We start from the raw sequence: 12,683 nt of genomic DNA on the forward strand, positions 1-12,683 counted from the left end.
ATACTAGCAATAATATAAAAAAAAGAGTAAAGAAACAAATTAGCAAATCACAATAAAAGCCCTTAAAATCTAAAAGTTAAAATCATCTCAAGCATCTGTTGTGCATTTCAAACCCCCATCACCACGCAGAAAGAACAAGAGAGAAAATTACTAAATTCTTATGTGATACGGCTTAAAGGGGTTGTCCAGATTTTTATAGCCTAGTGGGTTATTTAGAAGTAATAGACTGAGTCCTCTGTTTCTGATCCACATCTTTTGGCCAGAGCAGCGTGCGGTTACAAATAGCGTTCCTCCGTCTGGAGGACTTGCCCGTTGTAATGCTTCACTTTTCCTATGGGGGTGCTGCAGGAAAACTGAACACTTACTTAGGTTTCTGTACTGATTACAGGTCAGAGTTGGGGATCCCAGCAGGGGGAAGAGAGCACTTTTGATTTGCTCACTGTGATGGGCGCCACTTCTGTATGTGTGGCCGTGTTTGGTACTGCAGCTCTGCCCTGCAGTGGTCTACGCTATATTCTTTATAATCAATCAATATTCCTGGGGAGCCCCTATCATTGCTGTATCAGAGACACTTCAGCAAGCTCTGCAGGCCTCCTTCCACGCTGGCCTGGTCAGAACCTCAGGGGACGGACATCTACAATCTTATCCAATAGGACCTACCTAATTGCCAAAAATGTCTTTTTTTTTTTTTTACCTAGTATAAATGCTGATCAAATCTTGAATTTTGCTTCTTTGTTCCTCTCCGTTCAAGAAATATGGCCTACTTTTCCCTGTATGTAAATCATACATACATCTCAAAACGCCCAATGAGAAGAGCTTAGGACCACACCCCTTTGGCTAACAAGACTATACACAGGGATTTCGGGCCCTTATCTCAGGAATGGAGAGGCGCTGAAAGAAAAGAAAAACAACGCCGGATTCAGGAGAACAGCGGCATCAACATAGCGTTAATATATTACATATTTATTGAAAGACACAGGTCCTCCTTAAATATGAAATATAGTCTTACACAGCTTAGTTAAAAAAAATTGTGAAAAATATTGATAAATTAATTTGCAATTTATCCTTTCAAGAGGCCGAACTATAAAGGAGCCCAACAAAAATGTACAATAAAGCGGATCGACTAGAACATGAATATAATCTACTTCAGCCGACGTTAGATCTTCTGAAAGACCTCACCTGTTGTGGGTCAGTGCATCTAAAACTACAAAGCTGCGATTTAGGGCATCAGAGCCGGGACATCTCGTGTAGAATGACACCTCAATTATGAAGAAAAAAATAAAAGGATCTGGAAATCAAGATGGCAGACAAGAAAGGGCGCAGTCTCTCCGGAGAAGGACCTCTGACCTTGTCTTATAAGATGCCTCTTTATAGAAAACTCTACAGGCAGAGGGGAAATAATGGCTCCTTCACAGCTTGGGGGTCCCTGAAAGACGCCATATTCTTATCTGAAAGAACTGTATGAATAGATATTATTTGGAGTTGCTCCCTCGTGTGCCCGATAAATAAGAGGTTAAGTCACGTAATGTAACCTGGGAAATAATCCACAATGCAATGTCGTAATAGAAAGGCGAGAGACAGTAAAATAAAGAAATAGAATAAAAGTCTAGAAATTTAACAAAAGAAAAAAAATAATATTTTATACCATTGTAATATATAAAATATAGTAAGATTAAAAAAAAAAAAAAAAAGTAATCTAAGAAATAATCCATGGTGAAGTTATGTAATAGAGAATGGAAAAAAAAAACAAAAAAACCCCCTGAAAAATAGAAATGATTAAATACATACAGTATGTCTAGTGATGGGCGAACCCAAACTGTAAAGTTCAGGTCCAGGGGCTGTATATATTTTATATATATATGTATATATATATAAAAAGCACATTATTAAAAAACATTATTATGATTATACTTCCAGGTCCCACGACGCGTCCCGCAGACTCTGTCTCCCGGCCGCTTCTGGTTCCGATCACTGCTGTGCCTCTGGGTAACCACCGCTGACTAAAGGACTGTCCATGATGTCATAGTCATGTGACCAGTCTGATGTGAATGTTGTACAGACATTGGCTTACAGACTGGTCACATGGCTATGATGTCATGGAAGGTCCTGTTAACTTCCGGGGATATTCATTACACTGCTCGTCACTCGGCAGTCTTAGGCTGTTTTTGGCCGTGCTCGCGGTGACGTCAGGGTTCACCCGAGTCCATGGCTCATGGACTCGATTGAACTTTGACTTTCACTGTGCGAGTCTTGCATCACATCAGCGGGCACAGCTCACACTCTCCCGATAGATGCAGGTCGGCTGCATGTATTTCCATGCAGATGAGCTGACCCTGTCTGGAGAGCGTCACGCCGTGTGGGGTGATGCAATGCGAGACTCGCACGAGTCATATGTTAGTGGGATTGTACCCTCAGTGTCAGCCTGCTTCTCCCTCTGTGGAAACACTTGTCTGTACAGAGCAATGAAACTAAGCTGATATTGGCCTACCTGTAGACTACGTCAGACTAAGATATTTTATAATAAAGATGTAGTCTCTAAATATTTGTTTTGTTTTATTTCTAATAAAATTATTTTTTCTTGTATTGTGGTTTTTTTTTACGGTTTACTAGAAATTCATGGTGGCCATGTTTAATTTGGCATTACAACATGGTTTTCGGGCTTAGTACCAGCTGAGAATACAAAGCTGGTATTAACCAATTTATTACCCAGCATGCCACCTCCATCAGAGCTACTGGATGAGCCGGGTAAAGTGCCTGGAAATGGCGCTAAGAAACAATTCATCAATTCCATCCATGGACAGCTGCAGTTTTTAGCGTGGGGGGCCCAGAACGCTTGGGCCTTACCATGCTGAGAATCCCAGCCTCCAGCTGCCTGGGTTTACCTGACTGGCGATCAAAATACGGCGGAAGCCCACGCATTTTTTTAAAATAATAATAAAATTAAAAAATTAAATAATGGGCTTCCCTATATTTTGATTGCCAGCCAAGCTAAAGCCCGGCAGATGGGGTGGCAGCCCGTAGATGTCCGCTTTATCTACGCTAAGAATCAAAAATACTGCGGAGCGCTATGTCATTTTTTTTAAATTATTTATTTTTACACTACTATAAGTGTGAGGGACCCAACAGCCAATCACAGACGCTATCACGCAGAATGGGCGTCTGTGGGAGTAACCTGGATCTGCCCATACATTTTAGATGCTAGAATGCATGGGCTCGTTTCAGGTTACTCCAGCATCCAATCACAGACGCCCATTCTGTGTGATAGCGTCTGTGATTGTCTGTTACTTTAACCGTAAAATAAAACACAGAAAAAAAAAATATTGTATTAGAAATAAAACAGAAGACATTTAGGACTCCATCTTTATTACTCAAAAAAACCCCAAACCTCCGACGTACTCCAAAGGTGGGCGAGCATCTTCAGCTCTGCTATATCTGACTTACAGGACCTTCCATGATGTCATAGCCACGTGACCAGTCTTGTGTGAATGTTGTTACCTCATGGGTTACAGAACTTTCCGTGACGTCATAGCCATGTGACCAGTCTGTAACCCAATGTCTATACAGCATTCACACCAGACTGGTCACATGGCTATGACATCATGGAAGGTCCTGTAAGTCAGTGGTGGTAACTTGGGGGCACAGCAATGATTGGACCCGGAAGCAGAAGCGGCCGGGAGACAGAGTCTGTAGGACGTGTCGCTTGACCTGTAAGTATAATGACAATGTTTATTATTGACTATATTCTTTATATTACAGCCCATCCCATAACTGTAAAGTCCATGTTCGACATTTAGACGTAAGTTTGCGTTCTCAGAACCCGAACTAGAACTTCACAAAACGTTCGGGCAAGGCTCCCAAACACGAACATCGGGGGGGTTCGCTACATTCGTCTTTAAACTGATGAATGCATTCTGTAAAATAAAATAAAATAAAAAATTGCCTTGGTTTCTTTTAGAGAAATAAATATCTACAGTATCTACTGTGGAGTTCTGTAATCTAGATAGTGATTAAAATATAACAGTGAAATACAAACAAAAAAAAAAAATGCTGAATTTTCTTTCAGGCCAATTTTAGACAAATGTTTTTATGTCGAAAAATAAACAAAAATAACAGACATTTATCTATAGCTTTGTGTTTAAAAATAAAAAAAGAAAATACAGAAGTGCAAACAGAGCTTCCTTTGTTAAAGGGTTTTGCGGATTTCCCTCTGTAGTTTGTTTTATTTCCCCTCCCCGGATCCAGCGTTGAGTCTTCCCTGCTGCTCCCGGGTTCTGATATTGTGTGCAGCGTTGAAAGCGCTGCAGCCAATCAGTGAGCTCAGCTTTCACTTTATGAACCGCTGAGCTCACAGATCGGCTGCAGCGCTTTTGATGTGATGTCAGTGTCGTAAACAAAAGCAGCAGCACCACTAGGGGGTGTGGAACTTGCTTTTCTTATAATCTTTAGGGTCCACTCACATGAGCGTATGACTCGCATGAGTGCAGTGAGAAAATCTCGCATTGCACTCGTTCCCATGTAAGGCTGCTTTCACGCATCCGGTTTTTGCTGAGCGGCACAATCCGGCGCTTTGCAGAAAAAACGTAATAATTTTTTTGCCGCCGGTTGCGTTTTGTCCGCATAGACTTGCATTAGCGCCGTATTGTGCCACATGGCCTTGTGTTGCGTCCGTTTTTTGCCGGATGCGGAATATTTAGCCCATGCGGCGGCCGGATGGAATGTTGCCTGGCACGTTTTTTTGTGCGGCGAAAAAAACGCATCGCGCTGGATCAGGCACGATTTACAATGCAAGCCTATGGACGCCGGATGCGTTTTTTTGCACTGCACATGCTCAGTATCAAGCCGCATCCGTCAAAAAAACGGACGGGCCGCATGGAAAAACTTATGCAACGGATCAATTTTTTTCGCCGCATCCGTTGCATAGGTTTTTGAGCCGGATTGAGCCGCAGTGCTAAAACCGGATGTGTGAAAGCAGCCTAAGACAATGCTGCAGCTCAGATCTGCAAGTTTTTCCTCAGCCCTAATCGAGAAAAAAATCTCAGCATGCCGCGATTGTCCGCGAGTATTGGATCACTCGCACCCATACAATTCTATGGGTGCGAGAGAAACATTGGATTGCACTCAGATGACATCTGAGTGCAGTGAGATATACGCACAGACTGACAGTGAAGGAGATGGGGAGATTAATCCCTCCCTTTCCTCCACAGCTGAAATCCAATTGCAAGTTCAGATCACAGTATAATGACACTCACTCAAACCACTCTGTGGGAGCCGAGGATCATCAGCATATGGCATCCAATGCACTCGCATCGCATGCCATACGCTAGTGTGACTCCAGCCTTAAAGGGAACCCATCAGGTCCAATATGCACCCAGAACCACGAGTAGTCCTGGGTGCATATTGCTAATCCCTGCCTAACCGTCCCTGTATACACTAGCATAGATAAAGAGATCTTTAGAACAAGTATTTCTAAAGATCTTTTATCGTATGCTAATGAGCGCAGGGACTAGTCCCCTTGGCGTTAGTTTCCCTGGCCAGTCACACCCATTAGCATGTTAGTATGCCCCTGTGGGGCTTCAAACTGAAGTAGTGCTCATGACCGAAACTCCAGGGTCATGCTCACTGAGCCGAAATCCAGCGTCGTAAGCAATGACACTGGAGAGGTGAGTGAGATCATCCTGTGACGCTGCACATTCATTAGCATGTCACCACACCCACAGGGGCCCACAGGGGTGTACTAACATGCTAAAAGATCTTTAGAAATTTCTTTATCTATGCTAGTGTATACAGGGACGGTTAGACAGGGATTAGCAATATACACCCAGAAATGCTCGCGATTCTGGGGGCATATTGGACCGCACAGATTCCCTTTAAAAGGGACAAAACTCTTCCCCCCCCTCCAAAAAAAAAAAAAACGTCCGGAATCATTCTCTCATCCTTATTCTTGCTCTCCCTCTCTCTCTGCCAGGAACTCAGAAATGAAAATGTCGGAGCAGATGTTGTTTTATCCGTCGGATACTGAATAGTGGCGAATACATTTGCTCATCCCTATTAAAAATTACAATTGCGTTTGTTTTTTAAAGTCCTCATTAGTTCTATGTGTCCATGTTTATTTGTATTTATGCTCGTGTAATTCTCCTCGTCGGTCACCCGCCAGTGATTCCCCCATTTTGTCTCCATTAGGCTATGTGCGCACGTGTGCGTATTGCATGCAGTTACGCTGCGATATGCACCGCAGCGTAACTGCATGCGTCCTGCGTCCCCTGCACAATCTATGAAGATTGTGCATGAGACGTGCGCACGTGGCGTATTAGAACGCTACTGCCCGAAGCGTGCGTTCTAAGAAGTGACATGTCACTTCTTTCGTGCGCTTTGCATGCCGTCTATAGGGAGAGGCAGCATGCAGAGCGCACAAATTCTACAGGCACCAGGCGCTTCAGAACGCAGCTTTTCAGCCGTGCTCTGAAGCGGACCTTTTGTGTGCGGTGCAGAGTGCGCACATAGCCTTAGGGGTACTTTGCACACTACGACATCGCTAGCCGATGCTGCGATGCCGAGCGCGATAGTCCCCGCCCCCGTCGCAGATGCGATATCTTGTGATCGCTGCCGTAGCGAACATTATCGCTACGGCAGCTTTACACGCACTTATCTGCCCTGCGATGTCGCTTTGGCCGGCGACCCGCCTCCTTCCTAAGGGGGCGGGTCGTGCGGCATCACACGGCAGGCGGCCAATAGAAGCGGAGGGGCGCAGATGAGCGGGATGTAAACATCCCGCCCACCTCCTTCCTTCCGCATAGCCGCCGGCGGCAGGTAAGGTGATGTCCATCGCTCCTGCGGCTTCATACACAGCGCGACGTGTCCGCAGGAACGAGGAACAACATCGTACCGTCGCTGCTGCTAAATTATGGAAATGTCGGACCCTGCACCGATCATACGATAACGACGCTTTTGCGCTCGTTAATCGTATGTAAAAGGATTTGCACACTACGATATCAACAGCGACGCCGGATGTGCGTCACTTTCAATTTGACCCCACCGACATCGCACCTGCGATATCGTAGTGTGCAAAGGGCCCCTTACTGTATTAATACATTTATATATTTCTTATTCTTTGGCTGAATACATTTTTTGTAGGTGGTTTGTATGGATTCATTGTTCTTAGCCAGTGACCATGTTTTGGCTTTATTTTGGTGCACTCTGTTGTACTTTATTACTATTATATACTTTACTCATTTTGGCATCATTCTGATCGCCGCTCTGGTTTGTTGCACATTTGAACAAACATGAATTTCTGACTTTGGTCGAAAAGACATAATACATGGAAGGAACGTAAAAGATTATAGCCAGGTCTCTGCCATGTGTGACTTAGTGAATCAGCCCCACTGTCGCCAGAGCTTGGCTGTTAGACAATAAGAAAAAAATGGAATGCAGTATTATCTGAGAAATTTTTGTAAGTTTTTTTTCCCCCTCAGCTTTATTTTTTTTAATTGTAAAATCTAGTATTGTTGAGGTGAGCTGTGACATCACATATTGTGCATAGTGGATCCTGTATTACTTACTGTATATAGAGGAGGTGAGCTGTTATATCTATAGTAAATGGTGGATCCTGTGTTATCTACTGTATATAGAAGCGTTATCAGTCATTGTACAGTAGGAGGAGGAGGTGAGCTGCGACATCACATAGTGTATAGTGGATCCTATGTTACTTAGTGTATATAGAGGAGGTGAGCTGTGATGTCTATAGTAAATGGTGGATCCTGTGTTATCTACTGTATATAGAAGCGCTATCAGTCATTGTACAGTAGGAGGAGGAGGTGAGCTGCAACATCACATATTGTGTATAGTGGATCCTATTATTTACTGTATATAGACGAAGAGGTGAGCTGTGATATCTATAGTAAGTGGTGGATCCTGTGTCATCTACTGTACATAAAAGTGTTATGTCTTTGTACAGGAGGAGGAGGTGAGCTGTGACATCACATGTGGATGTGGATCTAGTATCAGTCATTGTATAGGAAGAGGTGAGCTGTGACATCACCAATTCTGAATGGTGGATTCTGTGTTATCTACTGTACATAGAAGTGTTATCAGTCATTGTACAGGAGGAGGAGTAGGTGAGCTGCGACATCACATGTTGTGAATGTGGATCTTGTATCAGTCATTGTACAGGAGGAGGTGGTGAGCTGGAACATCACAGTGTATAGTGGATGCGATGTTATTTACTATATATAGAGGAAGAGGTGAGCTGTGATATCTATAGTAAATGGTGGATCCTGTGTTATCTACTGTATATAGAAGTGTTATCAGTCTTTGTACAGGAGAAGGAGGTGAGCTGCAACATCACATATTGTGTATAGTGGATCCTGTGTTATTTACTGTATATAGAGGAGGAGGTGAGCTGTTATATCTATAGTAAATGGTGGATCCTGTGTTATCTACTGTATATAGAAGTGTTATCAGTCTTTGTACAGGAGAAGGAGGTGAGCTGTGACATCACATGTTGTGAATGTGGATCTTGTATCAGTCATTGTATAGGAAGAGATGAGTTGTGACATCACCAATTCTGAATGGTGGATCCTGTGTGATTACTGTATATAGAGGTGGTATCAGTCATTGAACAGGAGTGTGAGGATGTGTGCTGTGAATGTGGATCTTGTATCAGTCATTGTATAGGAGGAGGTGAGCTGTGACATCCCCTATTGTGAATGGTGGATTCTGTTTTATCTACTGTACATAGAGGTATTACCTGTCATAGTAATTATGTCTGTATAGATAAAGGAGATTGCTGACAACTGCTTTTCTACAGGACAGTGTAACACGAGTCCCAGAGTAAAACATACAAGATTGGCGTTTTGTTATTTTTCTTCCCAACACTGACTTAGAGGACAGATCATTCTCTGATAATCCGGTCCCTCTAAGATTTGTTTGTTGTCTCACGAGAAACGAAAAGGTGTAAATCATAACACAACATTTGTAAAACACTTTTTACTAAAGATCTTTTTTTTTTTTTCAGATGTTGAGAACATTCACAAATATTTTACAAGCAGAGAGTGCCCCGTCACAAAATTTACAACGATCATCCTTGAATTGGCGCCCGGCTTCTCATAAATAAAAGGCTTATATTAGTTAAATACATTTGCACAGTTTCTCATCGGACGTGCTCCCCCTTTTTTCACGAGTCGGGGAGACGACGTATCAAGTTTAGAGGTAATGGCTGGGTAGTAAAACTTTGCATTAGAGCTCCCCCAACTTCCTCATGATGGCGCTGCCCGCCGGGGCGTTGGTGAATATACTGCCCACCACGACGTGCGTCCCCCACACATTGTGGCGGATCACTTTACAGCAGCCCAGGTCCTCCACCCGGAATCCCAGATGTCGATAGCGTTCATCGGTTTCGTAGAGAGTGTTATTCGTGTAAGGTCCAAAGTACTGAAGAAAACAAGAACCAGGGTAAAAACACAATGTCAAGGAAAATCGCACAGAAAAGGTTGCATAAGTTGCTTTTTTTTTTTCTGTATTGCAAGCTACGTGTAAAAAGAGGCAAAATACATTTAAGGAATTCATCCGTTCGTCAAATAAAACTTTGCAGTCACTCTATGTGACTGCACACTTCCAAATCCGGACAGTGTGCACGCTGTCAGGATTCTCCAGTATTGTTGGCGAGAACGGGCAGTCATGTGACCACAAGTATGACATCACTTGTATTGAGAGAAGCCATGCATGGCTAGTCAAAATGTGCCCAGAAGTATGTAAATCACATAACAAAACCGCCCACTCATCAGCAATACCGGTGAATCCGTGCACACTGCACACTGTCAGGATTCAGAGGTCTGCACTCGTATAGTGATTTAAAACTTATCAGAAGACAGGGCAATCCCTTTAAGTGTACTCCTGTATTAAAACAATTGTTTAAAGGGGTTAAACATTTTGGTAAAAAAAAAAAAATTCAAAATGGCTGAAGAAAAAAAAAAAAAAAAATAAAAAAAATCACTTATCCATGTTGGTTAGTATTGCTCTTACATACAATATTGTTCTGTTTCATCTGTTTCATCCCACATCTTTACTTTTTCTACCATTTTCATCTCCTTCCTCGTGGATTGAGGTGTAACGCTGCCCCTGAACAGAGGCAGTGGGTTATGTATTGAAACGTCCCACCAGCCCCTCACCTGCCCTGTCGGACTAATGCATTAGTTCAGCGCCTGTGCCCAAAGAGGTCATTTTGATCTGTGCATGCGCACCCAGAATCGCGAGGTTAGTGAGGATATTATGACAACAGAACAGGGCTGGGAACTCTGGAAAGCTCAGAACATCAAGCGTGTTGGTTGGCTTGATGTAATCATGGCCAGATAACAACAGGAGAGCGAGGGTATACGACTGCACTCCAGAAAACTTGGAAGGCCCCCCTTACTGTAATGTAAGCAGATTATGGTGGTAAACTACTGCCCCTTTAATTGGGCAGGGTCTCCTAGCGTCCTGTTAGTGCTGTGCTCATCTTCTCACTTTTGCTCCTTTTACTCTTCACAGCATGTAGTTTCAGAGACAAGAAAGACTGCAGCTGCATCTCCCTCCTACCCCCCTCACTGTGACTTTTTATTTTTGTGCAAATTTGAAAATGAACAATATGTACTGTATTTTTCAGTTTATAAGAATAACCGGATTAGAAGAGCACACCAAATTTAGAGAAATTTAAAAAACAAACAAACAAAAAAAAAAAAAAAAGTGGGTGGTCTGCCTTATAATCCGGTGGCGCCAGGAGTGATGGAGCAGGGTCACGAGATGCTATGGCAGTGGTGAAGCAAGGCGATGCGGCAGGTGTCCCAGATACTCACTGTGGGCGCTGTGAGGCAGAAACATCCAGAAACTGTCGGTGGTCCGGGCTTAAAAAAACAAAAACAAAAAACGGAGCCCGGAGTCTGTGCGTGCGCAGATTGTTAGCTTCAACAAGAAGCAGAGATCTCATCAGTGCATGCGCCGTTTTCCTTAAGTTCACTGCTGGTGGAGATCAAAGGGTTGGCGGCTGCGCGTGTGCAGATGAGATCTTGAGTCGAGAGCTGCATCTGCGCGCACACCGCCATTATTTGAAGACCACAGCGCCAACATTTTCATGATGGCCCCTGCATCACGACTTTCAGAATTGCCCCCGTTTCCTGCGACCCCTCTCCACCACCTCCCGGTATGCTACTTTCAGATTATAAGACGCACCCCTCATTCTATTCCAAATTTTTGGGAGGAAAAGTGCACCTTATAATCTGAAAAATACGGTAAATTTGCAGCAAAAATAAAATGAGAATGTGGCTGAAGACCAGGTGTAGTGTCACTTACCGCCAGTCCTGATGAAGGGTCAATGAAGTCCGCCCAGTATCCTTCTGATCGTAGGGCATAGCAAATTTCTTTGGCACCATTAATAAACTATAAAAAGGGAAAAGAAAACAAATTAAAATTACCCGTCAGCTATTAAAACAATGAGCGACTGCAAGTAAAAAGTCTATTCTTGGAGTATGGGCTCCTGGACGCCGAGTACCCGGGTTGCAGGGGAAACGCCAGGTATAAAGCACAGAGTAAACATCATCCAGAACAGTAACTTGTGAAAAATAAAGCAACCGACGCGATTACACCTGATCATACAACGTGTAGTCAAACTTCGCTTCTGGAAGGTTTCCCAGACTTGTGGTTTCACTTGGAATGAGAGAGAAGACGAACGCTTTATACCTGGGTATTAAGTAACAGAGTATCTTGTACGGGTCATAGAAACTTCACTCTCCACATAAAACAAGCCATGAACATGTATGAAAGAGTCACGTCCATCTGCATTACCTCCATTTTATTTTTTTCCCCACAGCTCCTATTTTGACATTCATGGCCAAAAGTGTTGGCACCCTTGTAATTGTTCCAGAAAATGAAGTATTTCTCCCATAAAATTACTGCAATTATAAATTTTATCTCATGCACAAGTTTAAATTCCTTTTTATTTGAAGAACACACACAAAAAAAAAAAAAAAGGCAAAATCGGACATAATGTCACACAAAACCCCAAAAGTTGGCCAGACAAAATCGTTGGCACCTTTCCAAAATTATAAAAAAAAACAAAACTTTGTTTCGAGCATGTGATACTCATTCAAACTCAAATCGGTGGCAAATAACAGTAGTGAGCAATATGAAAATCACACCGAAAACCAGATAAAAAGGGGAGAAGACTCAATCTTTGTATTGTGTGTGTCTGTGTGTGTCACACTTAAGCATGGATAACAGAAAGAAGAGAAGACAACTGTCTGAGGACTTGAGAAAAAAAAAAAGTGTTGAAAAATATCAACAATCTAAAGGTTACAAGTCCATTTCCAGAGATCTTGATGTTCCTTTGTCCACGGTCAGCAACATATTCAAGAAGTTTACAACCTATGGCATTGTAGCTACGGTCGCTGGAAATGGATGGCAGATAAGTGTACAACCCATGGCGCTGAAGCTAATCTTCCTGGATGCGGACGGCAGAGATAGGTTGATGAAAGGTTGTAAAGCAGGGTAGTCCGGATGGAAAATAAGCAGGGCCAAGCAAGTTCCAAAGAAACTGAAGCTGTTCTGCAGGCTCAGGGGGCATCAATGTAAGCATGAATTATTCATCCGCATCTGAATTAATTGAAACGCTATGGAGGAGACCCAGGAGGACCTCACTGCTGACACAGAGACATGAA

General features: G+C 43.1%; 1 protein-coding gene across 2 annotated transcripts in view; it reads right to left on the bottom strand.

Annotated features, from left to right (window-relative positions):
- Positions 1-8,967: 8,967 nt before the first annotated feature.
- The window catches only part of MMADHC (metabolism of cobalamin associated D), a 35,559-nt gene continuing 31,843 nt past the window's right edge, over positions 8,968-12,683 (bottom strand). For both annotated transcript variants that reach the window (XM_075317185.1, XM_075317186.1), the window contains exons 7-8: positions 11,320-11,406; positions 8,968-9,426 (exon numbers count right to left, since the gene is read on the bottom strand). In XM_075317185.1, coding sequence (XP_075173300.1) covers positions 9,232-9,426; positions 11,320-11,406 — 282 coding nt within the window. In that variant the 3' untranslated portion in view covers positions 8,968-9,231. The remainder of the gene's footprint in view (positions 9,427-11,319; positions 11,407-12,683) is intronic.

This window comes from Anomaloglossus baeobatrachus, chromosome 7 (genome assembly GCF_048569485.1).
Source record: "Anomaloglossus baeobatrachus isolate aAnoBae1 chromosome 7, aAnoBae1.hap1, whole genome shotgun sequence".
Lineage (NCBI taxonomy): Eukaryota > Metazoa > Chordata > Amphibia > Anura > Aromobatidae > Anomaloglossus > Anomaloglossus baeobatrachus.